General features: G+C 32.5%; 1 protein-coding gene across 1 annotated transcript; it reads left to right on the top strand.

Annotated features, from left to right (window-relative positions):
- Window positions 1–6,239: 6,239 nt before the first annotated feature.
- Window positions 6,240–14,726, top strand: LOC113518914 (uncharacterized). The gene is made up of 7 exons (XM_026903942.3): window positions 6,240–6,321; window positions 6,498–6,671; window positions 8,417–8,625; window positions 9,676–9,829; window positions 11,316–11,584; window positions 12,187–12,399; window positions 13,270–14,726. The coding sequence occupies exons 1-7, from the start codon at window positions 6,270–6,272 to the stop codon at window positions 13,321–13,323; spliced, it is 1,125 nt and encodes a 374-aa protein (XP_026759743.2). The 5' UTR covers window positions 6,240–6,269; the 3' UTR covers window positions 13,324–14,726.
- The last annotated feature ends 4,402 nt before the right edge of the window (window positions 14,727–19,128 follow it).

Genomic DNA, 19,128 nt, shown 5'->3' on the forward strand with positions numbered 1-19,128 from the left:
GCCACGTTTACTACGCTCATGACGTACGCAAGCACGTTATACTACGTCTATGTTCATGACACAGCGACTTCTATACTTAATGGATAATAAATTTTCTCTACTGCAGACATCTTTTATTTTCTGTTCTCCTAGTAACTTAGATGTCGTGGAAACTTGTCTGAATAGAATCTCGAGCAATTTTCCAAGAAATTGCATAAACGACTGACTCTGGACGGAACTTGTTTATTGTTGTTCTTTTATATTTGTTTATTCCACTAATGAACAAAGTAAATATTAATTTCAAAATCTAAAATAATGTAATTTGTTTTATGACTATTCTTTTATAAAAATAATTATAGCAAATTTCATTATTAATTCCTGAAAGTAAAGTTGTCGACGAACGGTTGACGGATCCGCCATTTTAGATACAAATACCAGGACAGCAGAATGTTAAAAGAGATTATTGATTTATAAAATTCAAGGAATACAAGGTGGATCATAAGTGCATATGCATCTCCTTTCATCACCTTCGTTCTGAAATAGCAGCTTGTTTAGGAATTGTAACGACGAGTTAATAAGTAGTTTCTAATCTTTAAGCTTTTAAATTAGATTTACTAGTTTTGCAAAATCTAGCTAGCTGCAGTAGATTTTTTGTTTTGAAATGATGAACTTGGTACTTTCCGTTTACATATATAATAATGTCACGTTATATAGTAAGAAAACGTTGCATTTTGGTCCTTCAAGCCGGATCAAACGAGCGTAATGAACAAGTTGTTCAGAAGACAAGAACACATTGCGAATTTTTTCAAATTAACTAGCATACTAATATACAGTCTTATGTATACTTATTATAACCCTTTTTATATTCTAATAGAGGAAATTTTGTAAACTAGATCACAGCTACAAATTTAGCTATTTTTATATAACTACAATACTGAAAATATTTAGCAAATACTAATACAGTCTTTTTATATTAATCTTTTAAATTTTATACATAAGTGCATTACCTGATCCGATTTGTTATCATTTAATACTGGGTAAAACTACCTAGGAGAAAAGGAAAAATATGCAAATACGTAGATTAAGAATAGTACCTGCCAATCAAAAACAAATATAATGCAGTTGTAATGATATATATCTACTTAATATAAAAATCATTGAATTGTACAAATCTTTTAGATATATTAAGTTCTTTATCTAAGGATACATATATGGGATACATTATATTACGTTTACACATTTTTTTAAATGGGTGATGATGGAATAATAACCTCGCCTGCGCTATTGGTATACGCTGGCGAGGCACCAGTGAGGGATTATAGGTGATGTGGAATGAGCTACGTCTACGCTTAAAACTCACCTAAGAACAAGAAATTCCAAAATTTTTGAAACGGACTCACGTTGTAATAATATTGTGGCTGACTCTGACGATGACTCTAATATTGAGATCTAAAAAAATATTTCCTTATTAAAGTCACAGTGTAAACACCGTTTTTCATCTTTATCATCCATTATCTATCCACCGCTGAGCATTGGCCTTCCCCAATTCCCATAAACAGCCTTCTGTACTTCTTTATTCTGTGCTAAAATTATTTATCTCAATTATTTATGCACTAAGCAAATACAACTGTCAATAATATGTGGCTGTTTAGCTTTGAACCCTAAGAACAAGTCCGAAATCTTTGTTATAACCAAAGGTTTAACCCATATTTGAACCTTTGCTGCTGCACTTCAAATGTTAGTGCTACACAACAAATACAAAATGTCAAACTTTCAACTGTCAATGTAATAGTTGACAATGACAGCAAGCCATTGACAAATTAACATCAGATGTCATGTCACATAATGACAATTTCTTTTCAATTTCACAGAAAAAGGCGGGAAACTCGAATAAGAACAAGCGGGTTTTTTAAATTTTTTTTATTAATTTATTAAAACTATTCTATATTCTTATTATTGCTAAACCGATATCAGTTGTAGAAAAAGGAAAAAAAAAGATGACGATTGTGATGTCCATGAACCTTGTAATGACAAGGATATATATTAAAACCATCGAATTGCGATAAGTACTACGTCACAGATTATATTAGAAGATAGAGGAATCCCCTGGGACAGAATTTGTTGTCTTTTATTCAGATAGTCAGAAAACCATTGGAAGAGCTCTCACTCTCCCTGTTTCGTTTTAATAAACTTATCTTAGATCTATAAATAAATCTCAAAACGGAGTATAGTTTAAAAATAGACTTAGCCAATGCTTTTTTAAATAATAAAACTTTTTTAAATGACTACCATTTTAACGGTCTTTGGAAAGTCCTGCTTCTTCAACAGAATCAAATAGAAATGTACCTACAAATATATTTAAAAAAATATATCTAACCGCTAAGAAAATTATTGCTATTATTTTAAGGTTGACTCATGGATATGTTTATTGTGACAATTACTTTTGCTGCATCTGTATTACCTGTGGATTGGCGCCACAATGTCACTCCATATATACCACCAGTTAAACGATCTGAGGTATGGACATTTAGCTAAATTCTGTAAGGGTCAGCATCTGTGGTGAGCATAATTATAAAACTTGTACAACTGGAATCTATTTTGTACACTGCAATGGAAATCACACAAGTGTATCACCGCAATGCCCTGTTAAACAAAAGAAAATTGCTGAAAATAGATCTAAATTCAGACCTGCTTCTTTTGGAGATATACTTAGCACTAAATATTTCCTAAACTGGGTAACAAATCCTAAAAAAAATGTAGACCTAATTTATTCTAAATTTGATAAAAGTTTATCACTTTTAATAGAAAGCATAATCAAACTTATTTCACTACATAACACAAAGAACACATCTAATTAACACTAAAAGTGTTTTTATATGATACTTTTGGTAATAGACCTATTTCAAAATTTCGAGACCAATTAACTATCAACAGTGGTCAAGGCAATCGACATATTTTTACACAATTTTTAAATGAACATCATATTCACATCTCATCTCAGAAACTTGGCTAAAACCACATTACAAATTAAAAATTAAAGATTATTGTATAGAACGAAATGATTGTGGTATATGGAGTAGCGATTATTATACATAATAGTATTAGATATAAAAAACTTCACTCTTTTTTCGACAATTCTTTGCAAACTATAGCTATTAGTATTGAAGTTAATAATTCTTGGTATTCAGTTGCCAGTATTTACTGTCCTACCAATAGTACACCTAGTTTTACTAAAGCCAAATTTAAGTTCTTTTGGAGTCTCTTCCTAAACCCACTATCATATCTGGAGATTTAAATGCACATCATATATTTTATATTAAAGACATTCTTGATTGTTTAGATGAATATAATTTAAAACACAAGTTAACTACTTTATACAATTATGATTTTTATCCCCATCCAAATTAAAATATTCTGATGATCCTTCTATTTTAAATAAACACAAAGATTCATCAATCCGTACTGAACAACATACTTATAGATGAAGTTAATAAACTTTTGTTAAATCGTATAAACCTACGTCTCGTTAATTCTTTACTGAAACTGTTAATCGATTCCACTTTTGGATTTCGAGTATGATGAAATAAACAATTACAATATTTATAAATATTCCGTTCGTAGGAACTTATCAAATAGCGGTTATTAAAGATGCACAAACATATTGCAGTACCTTGGTGGAATAACAAAAATGGCAGTTTAGTTTAAATGATAATTACATAAATTTTAAAAGAGTTCAACTGTTAAAAATTGATAAGACAAAAAATTTTGTTCCAAATTTTAGATTACCAATTTCACTGTTTGGCAAAATATGAGAACTTTTCAAAATCATTTTAAAGATATATGAATGATTTTTTCAAATATATTTGATTTTTTTTATTTTTTAATTTTATATAATTTAGAATCAATTGATGAAAACAAGCAGTAAAATCTAGAAAAGATACCTACCTGATCGCTTAACATACAATATGGATGATTCTGAATAAAATACATGTAAACTACAAAAAATTTTTTATTCACCAGAATGGAAAATGGTGTTTGATTATAATTGGATAAAGATCCTACAAATTTCATTCCTATTTATTCATCATTTACAATTAATTAAACAGCGTTTAGAGTTCTTTATTTTTTTGAATCAAAGTCGCCGTGGAACAAGCGCGCGAAAATTTTCTATGTGACTATATCTTTGAATAACGATGAATATGTTCTATCTGTTTTTTTAGATTGTTTAACAATGTAAATTTAACAGTTCTATATATATTCTTTGAAACTTATCGAATGGATTTATAATTTTCTTAGTAATAGAGAAGTGTATAAAATAAATAGTAAATTAAAAATGTTAAAGGAGTATGTCAAGGTGGTATTTTAAGCCCGCTACTATATATTTTATATATCTATAAACTTAATTCTCTGTCAGTCAACTTGCAATTTGCCGATGATTTATTAATTTATATAAAAGGAAAGAATATTATTGATATGCAATTAGTGTTAATTGAGTCATTAAAAAGACTTGAGAAATATTTTTCTCTTCTTTCCCTCGATATTAGTTTAACCAAAAGTAAAGTAGTTGTTTTTCATCAAGTTCATAAATATGTTCCATTAATGAATATTATATATAATAATAAACCTAGTTATTTTTTTATGATATTTAAAATGATAAACACGTTGATTGCTTAGTAGAACAGAGCCACTAATATAATAAGATCTGTAATTGGTCGTAACCATGATCCTAAAATTATCCTTTTACTTTACAAATCTCTTGTTAGAAGTAATTTTGATTACGCTTTCTTTTGTTATTCCTCAGAACATAAATTAGTAGAAAAACTCGAAAAATTCAAAATATGAATTTAAGACTTATTTTAATTAACAATTAGGACAAAAATGTAACATCCTTCTTCGTTTATACTCAAATTTCTCTTCAAAGTTTTTTGTTTATAACCCACTCATACTCAAATTATTAAATTGCCCCATTTCTATGTTTTTGAATAAAACTATTGTCAATGATTTGATTCGAGATGAATATAACACCTATAGTAGTAAGATACTTCCTTGTTATAACTTATCAGTAAGTTCTGTAAGATCAAAATTGTTATACGTAAAGACATAAAAGAAAAGCACGATATGTAATGAGACTTTATCAGAATTTAACAAAGATATATACAGATGGTTCCAAAAATGCACTTAGCACTTCATGGCTTTTTACGACAATAGATTTGGTCACGGTTATAAAATTTCAATTTGCTAGTATTTACACAGCAGAAGCAAAAACTATATTTTTAGCATTAGAATACATAGAAAAACAGGTACTATATTCGAAATGGATTATAATTACAGATAGTATGAGTGTTCTTATGGCATTAAAAAATAACACATTCATTTCATCATCAAACTACTTAATTCAAGAAATTCGTAATAAATATTATCATCTCTGTACTATATATAGATATTATCTTCATCTGGACCCCTTCACATATTGGAGTGTTTGGGAATGAACAAGTAGACACTTTGGCTAAAATTATTAATTCAAGTGCTGCTCGTGTTCAAGATTTACCCTTTGTTACTCAGATTGTAGTATTGGAATACATAAAATCGTTACAACTAAATAATACAAATAAAAATAAAGGCAAAACCGCAAAATTAATTGGCGTATTGGAAAACCGTGGTTCTGCAAAGGAAAGGACACAAACAGAAAATTTTACACCAATATTTTAGATTACGAATCGGCCACGGACATTTCAACGAACACCTAGAATTATATATCCATCATGCACATGGTGTAACTCAAATACAGCCCAATCTCTACATCACCTTTTTTTTTTTGATTGCTCTGAATTTGTCATTCAAAGACACATTATGTTTGACGAAATTAGGATTATCTTCAAAAAACCCGAAAATATACCGCACTCAATCCCGCTTCTCTTAAGATTTCCTTCTTGTTTCAAAGCTATTTTCACTTATATTACTACAACATTCAAGGAGCTATAAGAATACTTTTATTGAATTGCAAGACAATGATTTTTTATAATTATTTATTTTTAATTTGATAAATCCACTGGTTTAAGAAAACTCAAGAAAAGATATTTAAAAATGTACTTACCGGATTTGACAAATGAAATATTGAAGATTATGACAATAATTGAAGCGACATTAGAAAAATAAAATTCCAGACAAATTATCTTTTTGAAGACTAGGCAGCATGGTCTCCGACCTTAGCCTGTTCCAAACGGAACAAACGTACTAAAAAAAAAAAAAAAAAATCAATTTCACATTTTGTTATAGGCACCGATATCGAAATGTGTGATTCCGCCGGTGATATTTTAAAACCACGAGTTGCGGTTCTAGGAGGTAATTTATTACAGTAGCATTAAAGTCCCTTCGTATAAAATGCATAAAATAATCTAACAACATTCGAATAGTTTAAGAAATAACTTTTCTTTTCGCCTCGTAACGGTCTTTGGAAAGTCTGTGTTAGTCATCAAATGAGTTAATATTTTTCGTATCTAACCGCTGTTTTATTTTAGGTTGCGGTTTTATTGGCCGGAACCTCGTGGATTATCTCATAACCAACGATCTGGTGAGCGGGGTCCGTGTGGTGGATAAGACTCCTCCTCAATTGGCTTTCCTGAATCCTGCCCATACTAAAGTATTTGAAGACCCCCGCGTAGAATATAAGAGTGCCAACCTAATAAATCCTAGTAAGTGTATTTTAGTTAAAGCCTTTTAATTCTAAATATAAGTTGCTATAATTCGATTAATTCACTATTAATGTGAAACCTTTCAAATTCCTTAGTAACAGGGTCAAGGTTTAATTTCCTTATCCAAGTGATAACAATTGCACATCAACATGCATATATATTTATTAAACAGAGTTCATATTCATAATTCTAGAATGTAACTTTGTTGTGTAAAATGTATATTTTATATTCCTGTTAAATATAATTTAAAACACAAGTTAACTACTTTATACAATTATGATTTTTAACAAACAATATACTTAGATCTTCTATTTTAAATACAGATTAGAATTACTAGACTGCATACTTTAGGAAAAGTTGAAACTAATTATCTACAAAATGTCCACATGATGAAATGAACAATTTATAAATATTTTCAGAAAATTTATTAAAATGCCAATACTGTACTTATAATAACAAAACTGGGCAGTTTAGTAAATGAAACTATTTACAACTATTGATAGAAAAATGATTATACCTCAGTTTGAACTTTTCATCATATGAATGTTTTCTATATTTTTATTTTTTATTTTTTTTATTTTATATAATTTAGAATCAGAAACAAGCTGATGGCCCACCTGATGTAATCGGATGATTCTAATACATGTAAACTACAAAAATTTTATTCAGGTCATTTATTTGGATAAACCACTCATTCCTTCATTCATCATTTACTAGTGCTTGGCTTTATTTTTTGCAAAGTAAAACAAAGATGAAAATTTTCTATTGACTATATCAAACCTGACCTTACTTATTGTTTATTTCTAACCTATATATATTCTTTATTGCACTGGTAAGTTACATATAAAATAATCTATTCAAAAATGTTGTGAGCAAGGGTGGACTTATCTCTGACAATCTCTGTCAGTCAACCCAGTACAGTAAGAAAGCATTTCATTAGCTGGCAGCTGAAGTGCTACAACTATTAATACATAAACAAATATACAGTTAAATAAACCTAGTATTTTTTTATGATATTTAAAATGATAAACAAGCTAACAGACCACCAATGAAAAGTAGTAACCATCACCTATAATTACCACCAAATTGCTAAGAAATATAATTTTATATGTCATTAATTAACAAAGGACAAAAATACATGTTTATAAAATAATGTAGCTACATGCATATTTTAATTTGTAGCTAAGAATAAATGGAAATGATTCATCACAGCCTTGATAACTTATCATGTTGTTACTAGAGTCAACACCAGGATACATAATGTATACCGGAAAACAAAGTCACATGTAACCATAACACTTATCACACAATATGCATTTTATTCATTTGTAATAAAATATATTTTTGTTAATTGTCACCAAGAATTTTCTATGTTTTGTACATAATACCAAGCACTTGAATACATGTTAATATAATAATTAAATAGGACAGTAAAATATAAACTTGTCACGTCATTAGACTAAAAAGGAACAATAATACAAACAAAAATAAAAAAAAAGATATACTCTATTCATTAATTGGATCTAGTTATATATCTATATTCTGTTATGTCCATGGTACTGCTCATGTCTATAGGCGACGGTTACCACTTACCATCAGGTGGGCCGTCAGCTTGTTTGCCATTCTAAGTTGTATAAAACAAAACAATGTCAACTGAATAAAAAGCTTATAAAATTACATCAACTTCTTAAACTGGGGACAGTGAATTTTCTTTTACATCAAATAATAGTGATAATGCTTGACAGCATCATGCGCCGCCGCACTAGACACCGGCACCGCCGAGCCGTGGGGCCTGGTGGTGAACTGCGCAGGGGAGACCAGGGTGGGCCAGTCGGAGGCCGTGTACTCGGAGGGTATCTACACCTTGAGCTGCAACGTGGCCAGGGAATGCGCCAAACAAAAAATTGCCAGGCTCGTCGAAATATCCAGTGGATATATGAGCAGTAAGGATAAGGTGTGTCTTTAATTTTCGTATCTTTCGATTACTCTTAATATATAATATAATATATAACCAGAGGGAGCCTTTGTACAAAAGTCGATTGCTTGGGTACCTCTGTCCCATTCGTGTTTCTACCGTGAAGCAGTTGTGTTTGCATGGCTGTGTTTTGGTTTGAAGGGTGGGATATGGCGTGAATTTACTGGGTACAGAGGAATAACACCTGAGTCCTCAGGAATGGCAACGCATGGGGGGTATCATGGGCGAAACAGTATACTCTGTTATGTCCATGGTACTGCTCATGTCTATAGGCGACGGTTACCACTTTCCATCAGGTGGGCCGTCAGCTTGTTTGCCATTCTAAGTTGTAAAAAAAAATGAAATGAAATGAAATTTATTTGCTAGAAATATTGTAGAAAAGGTGTTGCATTTATATTTATTGTATACATATTGTTTTTCTTTCTGTATTGTTATTCCGTACATTTTCACTTATGTTACCTATCCCTTAGAAATATAGCATAAATTTTTCGATATAATGTAATTTAAATGCGACATCATCTCTGAAACGTAAAGAAGAAATATTTCATCCACCAAACACAGGGGGAAAGGGATTGTTAGTAATGGAGACTGAGAATCCCATTGCTAGCAATATACCCAACCAGGTCTATCTCCTCGCGGTTCTCCCTGGACACTATCATGGTTAATTCCTGATGAATTCATCATGATGGGCTAACTGGCCTGTTTTCATTCTCATCTATCACCCTTCACTGGAGCTCCGCCAGCGTATCCCGTAAGCGCAGGCGGGGTTACCATACCATTTTCACCCATTAAAAAAAAATTACTAAACACATTTTTTTTTTAAGAATTAGACAAATACTGTACTATTCATTTCAAGTATCATTGAGTTAAATAATTGATGGTAATGTTTTTTATAAGCTTAGAATATCAAGCAAGTTGTCGGTCTGCCTGTTAAGATGTGTTATGTACCGCATTAATATTCATTTAACTTTTAAACATTGTATAATAATGTATTTGTAATATTAAAAAAAATATTAATCTATGTTTTAGCCACACAAGGAAACTGACCCAGTTAATCCATGGACGATAGAAGCCATAATGAAAGCGAAGGTGGAACAAGAGCTGAAGAAATTGGAGCCAGAATTAAACTACACCATACTGCGGCCGGCGATCGTATACGGCATCGGTGACAGGAGAAGCCTGAGTAAGTATTAAGGCACTTTCTTCCACGCACAACCACTCTTTGGAATCAACTTCCAGCAGCAGTATTTCCGAACCGACACGACAACATAACCTTCAAGAAAAGAGCATATTCCTTTTTAAAAGGCCGGCAGCACACCTACAGTACCGTTAGTGTTGTGGGTGATCATGGGCGGTGGTAGTCACTTACCACCAGGTGAGCCGCATGCTCGTTTGCCCCCTGTGTTGTAAAAAAAAAGTATTAAGACACAGTAAAGTCGCCATGTAGTCCCGGCATAGATTGGTCCACTCCTTCCTCTCCCGTGGGTGTCGTAAGAGGCGACAGTGGATTAAGGGAACTTAATTACATGTATTAAACTGGTATACCACTAAGATCGTGTAAACCCAAAATCTCGTTATTATTATCCAAATAATTACAAAGATCGAGGGATGATCAGCAGCATCTCTCTTCAAATATCATCCAAGGCCTAACTGTGATTGCCAACCTGCCTGCTAAGCGTGGCAGTTACCAAAGCCCCCTTTATGGGGGAGGCCTATATTGAGCACTGGACAGTAATGACAGGTATGATGATGAGAAATATGAAAATTACGATAAAAATACTGAAAATCTACTTCTAAGCTATTAACCCTTAAAATCCTGATTTTTTAAATCAAATTAAAAATATGTAAGTGTACCCTTTACTATGTTTACTAATGGGGAAAAATAGTAAAAAGAATCAAAACGATATTTTTATATATTTAATTTGAAAAAAAAAAAACATTTGATAACATGTAAACAGCCAAATATTAAATAAAATCGATTGTCGGCGCCCGATGCGATTTATAACCCCGGTATCAAATTTGAAACTTCAGGTATTTAAGGGTTCAATTTCCAGTTTAACATCTAAACCGCATAATTTAGAGATATAACAAGAAGAAGTCGGTACAGTCTATATTCCTCGAGCATTGATATGTTTTTAATTACATTATGTAAAATTCCGTATCTATATATCTTCATTATCTGAGTAAAAGTCTCAGTTAATTTTTTTGGTCTCTTGGTAATTATCAACCTATGTATATATTTTTAATCTAAGATTGAACCAGTCCTCATATATAGATAGATAGATACTTGTATAGGGTCACAGTGAAAGAAAATATTCTTTAGAACAACAATATGTATAATACGTGTAGATACAAGACGAGACAAACATTTGAATAGAAACAAAAACCATATAAAAAAAAATAACACCAACAAATATATGTGGCCAGACTTAAATTTACATCATGGCCGCAAAGAAGTTTCAATAATACTCTTTATTGTTTCCTCCAAAAAATTACAATAGTAAACTTATTATAAATATAAATAATTACAATATATATTACGCCGCCTCCAAATAATAATTGGGATAAGAGTATTAATGATAATAATTAACGCAGTTGTCAATAATTTCACTACTATATTCTACTAATTACTCGACGAGTAATAAATAATTATAATTTGCATGGTGCAGCGCCGCGGCTGCTGTACGGCGCCATCTACAAGCACCTGGGTGAAACTATGAAGCTGCTGTGGACGTCGGAGCTGCGCATGCACACGGTGCACGTGCGGGACGTGTGCCGCGCCGCGTGGACGCTGGGCCGCTCGCCGGCCGCCGCGCGCCGCGTCTACAACCTGGTCGACACCGCCGACAGCACGCAGGGCAGCCTCGCGGACATCGTCGCCGACATATTCAAGATCAACCACGACTATTATGGAACGGCCATATCCACTTTGGCCAAGGTACGGTCTACACTCAAATGAGAGGACCTGTTATTTTTTATTGCTTATTTATTTATTTATTTGTTACTAGCTTTTACCCGCGACTTCATCCGCTTGACTGGGATATTTTTAATGACCAGGATAAAATGGAGCATATAGCTTTCTCCATTGCATGTAGTCGGTATATGTACACCAAATTTCATAGTGATTACTTAAACCGTTAAGGTGCTATAAGATATTAAGTGAGTAAAGTTACTTGCACAATTATATCATCACAGTCGTAGAATACTGACGGATCTTTATATGTAATATTTGCCAGATCATATACTTTATTGTTTCCTCCAAAAAATTACAATAGTAAACTTATTATAAATATAAATAATTACAAGAAATAATCACAGTGAGAAAACAACGGGCGACCTTATCGCTAAGAGCGATAAAAGAAATAAGAAATATAGATAAAATACATTGTGTGTGTTCATTACATTCACTATTATTTAATATTTTATTCTAATAAATACTTCACAAATTATTATAGATTCAAACTCTACAGTTCTGCTTACTTTGGTAGTGAATGACGCTGCATTATGTCCAATAGTATTTATAATTATTTGTACGAACAGACGGACATAGCGTCGGTGGCGGAGGAGGCGAACGACAAGCACCTGACTGCGTGGGCGGACATTTGCCGGCAGTACGGGCTGCAGCACACGCCGCTGGAGCCGAGCGCGGCCGCCGACTCGCTCTCCAACCGCCACCTCTGCCTCGACGGCAGCCGCCTGCACGAAATCTTACCACCCACAGTGCCCGCGCCCACTGTTCACCTTCTACGGCAGGTCTGTAGCACGGTTCTCATATAAAATAATATGTCGCCACTTCGTGTCACCGCCACGATTATATTCTAATTCTTTTGCTTCTCTATGAAGCAACAATTTTATTTAATAAATTTTACTTATCTATTTACTATACAACAATAAATTAAAGTTAATATAAAATTCCTTAAATACTAATACTAATTATAAGTAATCCCCCAACGCACCACACCGAGGCAGCGTACCCAAGATACTGGCAGCATTACATCTTTGGATTGCCAAACTTATATTTTGGGCAAAGTAGCTACCAGCTCTTGGGTCACCAGTAACCTCGATGAAAAGTTCTTTGCAAAAATTCTCTATTAAAAAAAATTATTGAGAATCTAACAAAATGTCACTCTTCACCCGCCCCGTTAATTATACTTATACATATAAGTGGGATAAGTTGTTTAAAAATAATCTGAAATTTTTCGAAATTCAGCCAATGTCAAGTTACTAAGAACTGTTGACTGAAAGACGATGTAGTGACAAACATCGAAAAGGGAATGTTGCGTTGGTTTAGCCATATGGAGAGGATGGATAAAAGAAGAATTACGAAAGAGATTTATCGAGCAAGAATGGAGATGTCGGTAGGGGCCGCCCGAGACGGACGTATGTCGACCAAATAGGCGACGTGCTGAAGAAGGGCCAAATTAAAAGTACCCGTAACCGGCGAGCGTGTATGAAAAGATTGATGAATGTGGAGGTAGCGAAAGAGATCTATTTGAATAGCGTTCCATTGTATGTGCCTACCCTAATGGTAGACAGGCGTGACAGTTATTTATCTTTGTAAAATTAATGTCCAATTGTGACCTGTTTGCACATGATTTGCTCAAGTTAAAAATATTGTTTCAGGTCCTAGAGGATTATGCATCTATGAATCTATTCCCAAATGAACTTCTTCTATGACCAACTCCATAAATATTCTCCCACACAGAATATTTAAACATTGTGACGCAATATTTTTTTTTTTTACTTTTTTTTACCGCTTCATTTCTGAAATAAATAAGTCAAAACACATTCCATGTCTAAAACATTGAAGACATTTTGTGAAGATATCTAGTTTTATAATGGAAAATTTAATTTCACAATATCTATTGCCTCGATGTAGACAATAAAGATATTTTGATGGTAAATTATTTAAAAAATAAGGATGGAGTCATTAATTATTAAGTCGTAGCACATACAGGATACCTATGATTATCTTTTAGGGGGTACGTGCCCCATTTATCCATTGCATACCCATATTTTTGGTTTATAAAACAAAATATGTTTTCATTGTATTATTAAAAGTTATTCTTGTAAGGTTTATAATTATCAATAATTATAAACGTGTGATTAACAACGAAATTATAATGTCTATTGATTTTACACTTATTGGTGTTGTCTGTGATAACTTTTACAAGTGAGATAAACTAAAGGGGATACAATAAAATACCGCCGTTTTTTGGTCACATATTTTTCTATGGACTTGTAAATTGAAGTGTTGATAGAGCTTTTCGGCAAACAATAAAATTTATATTTATAAGGAATCGAAGACTGTGAATACCAAAAAGCAATATTAGAGATTTGCTTTTTTTTTTCTTTGACTAAATTTTCTAACTATTCGATTAGTCTACGCCTCATTTTGTAACTGCATTCACTTATTCCCTCCATCCCGATGTCTTTGGTATTCTTTTATAATTTTCTTATAAGAAATTTTAAACTATATCTAAGAGTACTTAATTATTATAAATCTTCGATTTTGTTATTCTAAATTTAAGTGAAACGTATTCAAATGTCTTAATATGCTCATTTATACATTAACCATCTGCTTCCATTCGTCTAATCATGTATTGAAATTGCGAAACTAAGTTTCTTACTTAAGTATTATATTAAGAGTGCTTAGAATATAAAAATAATATACGTAAAACTGCATAGTTATCAGCATATTACAATGATATTATGTAGTTAACACAGGGCGAAATATCAATTAGTTTGAATATTGTAAACGAAATTAGGTCGCTTCATTCGTCAATAGTAACCCACTTATTGATAACTCATTTAAACGAGCAATAATAATACTTTTACGGATAATTATATTAAAATTAATGGATATAGTTTTGTAGTCTGTATTTTTAGAAATTTATGCTCAATATTGTTTGAAATGTGTGAAGGAAATAGTCATACAAATTATTTTTCAATTGTTCCTGTGTATGTGCGCATTGTATTGTTTATGCTTAGATAGCTATTCAAATTCATACCGTTCCAAGTATGTATACAGTACAGTGGCTACGCTCCTGTATACGTTTTAATAAAAAGTTTATTTGTAATTATTGCTTTTAATTTCATTTTGACATAGCCCGAAGGATAAGCAAGCTGAAGTGGTCGTGGGCTGGTCACATAGCTCGAAGAACCGACAACTAATGACGAGTAAAGGTTTTTGAGTGGCGACCCCGTACGAGCAAACGCAGTGCAGGACACTAGTTTTTGTTATTTTAATGGATAATAGAATACTATACCTGCCTGTGCTAACAGTAACGCTAGCAGTACACCAGTAAAAGATGATAGGCGAGAATGAAAAGGTAGGTCAGTTACCCCATCGTGATGAATAAACCTGGGGTTCAGCACGATGATTCCAGAGGTAAACCACATGGAGGTCGACCTGACAAAGTATAGTAATATACCATGAAACTGACAGCCCACATTACTAACAATCCTTTTCTACACCGCGGGACACTAGTAAATATGATATTAACCCTTAAATGCCTGATTTTTTAAATCAAATTAAAAAATATATAAGTTTACCCTTTATTGTGTTTACTAATGGGAAAAAATAGTATAAAAATCAAAACGATATTTTTATAGATCTATTTTGAAAAAAATATTTGGTAACATGTAAACAGCCGAATATTAAAATAAAATCGATTGTAGGCGCCCAATGAAATGAAATGAAATTTATTTGCTAGAAACATTGTAGAAAAGGTGTTGCATTTGTGAAGTTTATAAGATGTCCATTATGTTTCGCCACATCAAATGGCATGCTAATATTAATTATTGAATTTATCCATTTTCTATTTTATACAGGTACATCATATATTTAATTTTCAATTACATATACAATAAATCACTATTAGTACGAAGTGTCACTTTGGTCATGCATTACAAACAGTCAATAAAGCTACTACAAATAATAAAATAATAAAAATGTCAAATAAAATTAAAATTACAATTTAAATTTCAACTAAGTCAATGTCACAGCATTTATATTTTACAAAAACTCATTAATATTGTAAAAATTATTTTCTATTAACCATGTTTTCAATTTTAATTTAAAATAATTTAATGGCAATTCTCTTATTTTTTTTTGGTATCCTATTATAAATTCGAATAGCCATTACACCGCAATTTTGTTGATGCAGCGTTGACTTACAGGTGGGTAGTTTCAGTTGTGTGGGGTCTCTGGGTGTGAATTTATTATATTCTGTCATTGTTGTAAATAAATACAAATGTTTTTTTACAAATATTCCCACCTCATAAATATACATTGAGGTAAGTGTCAAAAGCTTTAATTTTTTAAATAGAGGTTTACAAGATTCTGTTGGACCGACACCACAAATCGCTCTTATACATTTCTTTTGCGCGATAAAAACTTTTCTTACTAATACCGAATTTCCCCATAGTAGAAGTCCGTATCTCAATATCGATCCTACATAACCGTGGTAAGCGGTAAGGACTGTGGTTTCATTGGCTTCTCTTTTTAACCTTCTTAGAGCATACACAAAACTGTTTATACGCTTCCTTACATTATTTGTATGTCCTTTCCAATTACAATTTTGGTCCAATATAAAGCCTAGAAACTTTATTTCTTTACATTCGGTTACAATTTCATTATCACATGTTATAAAAATGTTTATTGGTTTCATGGAATAATTCAAGAATTGCATATACTTAGTCTTAGATATATTGACACTTAAATCGTTGTGTTGCAACCAGTTTACTATGTCTCTTATTGTGTTCTTTATAGTAATTTCATAGTCAGATTTTATTCTTTCATTTTCAGGAATAATAACTGATAAATCGTCGGCAAATAAAACACATTGATATTTAATTATATCTGGCAAGTCATTTATATATAGGAGGAATAATAGAGGTCCTAGTATACTTCCTTGTGGGACTCCCGATAGGTTACAATGATAATTAGACTTAAAAGACTTGTTTGTGTTTGTATTATCAATTTTATTTATAAGTACACATTGTTTTCTGTTTGAGATGAAGCTTGATATCCATTTCAGAGTAGGACCTCTAATCCCATATCTTTCGCACTTATTTAATAATATTGTATGATTTAAATTGTCAAAGGCCTTAGTCATGTCAAAAAATATTCCTGTTACTCTCTTTTTATTGTCAATATAATGTGTCAAATTACGAGTAACAGAAAATGCAGCTAATGTTGTCGATTTATTTGTTTGGAATCCATTTTGTTCCTTTTTAATTATATTAAATTTATTAATAAATTTATTCAGTCTAATATGCATCAATCTTTCAAATACCTTTGAAAATACTGAGTTTAATGTAATGGGTCTATAATTGTTTAATTTGGTTTTATCGTCTTTGCAATGCGATATATAACCCCGGTATCAAATTTGAAACTTCAGGTATTTAAGAGTTAAACATTGTTGGAAACCATAGTGACCACCAAGAATTAACCATGATGATTTTCAAAGGAGACCGCGTGGGGGTCGGTTTATTTCGCACACTTGGTAAAATCACTGTGGCGATTTGGTATAATAATGAAATAAAAAAACAACATATACCAACTTATTTAATACAACATAGTATGTTCAAACATACACTTGTCCGTCTCCAATCAACAAAGAATAATATTGCCAATTGTGAAAAACAATTACAATTTACACAAAAAAAATACAATGTAAACTTTTATATATATACAATATTTTAAAATTTGTTACATCATTTCCTTGGCATACACTATTTTGGTTTTATCAATTCTGTCGAATTATAATATATACATAATCTTAGAATATTACGCTAATGTTCATAAATCGACCGCCGACCTTTTCTGATATAATTCTATTTCACTCTGGCATTTTAAGTGTTCATACTGAGCTAAGGCAACGTCCCTATTATTTGTTAGATTTTATAATTTTTAATGATCATACAATTTTCAATACTTATAGTGGATTATTCAAAAAGGTGAATGTTTGTTGACAAGCAGGCATTTTTGTTGTACTATCACATACAGAGCTATTATAAAAAAAGTGACCTGATAGCGTTTTGAATATTATTTTAGGTTTTTTTTTAATGGATGATAATGGAATGGTAACCCCACCCGCGCTACCGGTATACACCGGCGGGGCACCAGTGAGGGATGATAGGTGAGGATGAAGCAGGTCAGTTAGCCCATCGTGACAAATTCAACAAGAATTGTTCACGATGGTTTCCAGGAGGAACCAGGTGGAGTTCAACCTAATAAGGCATATTGCTAGCAATGGGGCTATCAAACTCCTTTACTAACAATCCCTTTCCCCCCTATTATTTTAGGTTAGAAATATTAGATTATTTCTAATTTAGCTTATTAGAGCTATATATATATATATATATATATATATATATATATATATATATATATATATATATATATATATATATATATATATATATATATATATATATATATATATATATATATATATACGAGGTCTGTCCGGAAAGTTCGTATAAAAGTGTTCTGGAATGCGAGAAAGAGGAGTGGGGAGGCCAGGTAAGCGCAGGACCCCTTCCTTATGTCCCTAACAATGCTTCAGTTCTGGTCTGACCGCCGTGCGGTGCGAACTGGCTTGTCATGCCATCTGTGAAGTTACCTCTTAACGAAACCCCGTCGGCATGGAGCCCGCTTCCGTTGAAGAGCAGCGCGTCGTAATCAAGTTTCTCTCGAAACTCGGCAAGAATGGCCGTGAAATTTTTGCCGATCTCAGAACAGTTTATGGGGATGATGCTGTGAAGGAACCAACCGTCCACAAGTGGCTAAAAAGATTCAGAGAGGGCCGAGAAAGCGTTCAAGATGACCCACGTTCAGGACGTCCTTCCACTTCACATTCCGACGAAAACGTGAAAAGAATTCGAACTTGTGTTAATGGGGACCGTCGTTTAACGGTCAGACAGGTGGCTGAAGAGCTTAATTTGGGCAAAACCGTGGTCCACGAAATTCTAAGAAACGAACTTCAAATGAAAAAAATTTGCGCCAAGATCGTTCCCAAGCTTTTGTCCCCGGATCAAAAATCACGAAGAGTTGCTTGCTGTGAGGACTGGTTGGAAGCCGAAGAGAATGGTTATTCGCCGGATTTGGCCCCGTGTGACTTCTTCTTGTTCCCAAAAACCAAATTGGTACTTCGGGGGCGGCATTTGGGGGACATAAATGAGATAAAAAAAGCTACGACTGGGCAGCTGAGAAACCTACAACCAGAGGACTTTCAAGGAGCCTTCTCACAGTGGAAACGGCGTTGGCACAAGTGCATTATGTCACAGGGGGAGTACTTTGAAGGGGATAAAATTGATTTACCTGAATAATTGTAAAATAAAATTTTTAAAAAACTTTTATACGTACTTTCCGGACAAACCTCGTATATATATATATATATATCTGCAGTATAGCTTTGTATGGATGTGAGATGTGGACACTAATCAAAAAGGAAAAACCTTTGAAATGTGAGG

The sequence above is a fragment of the Galleria mellonella genome, unplaced genomic scaffold (assembly GCF_026898425.1).
Source record: "Galleria mellonella isolate WM207_F2 unplaced genomic scaffold, CSIRO_AGI_GalMel_v1 utg874, whole genome shotgun sequence".
In the NCBI taxonomy this organism is placed as follows: Eukaryota; Metazoa; Arthropoda; class Insecta; order Lepidoptera; family Pyralidae; genus Galleria; species Galleria mellonella.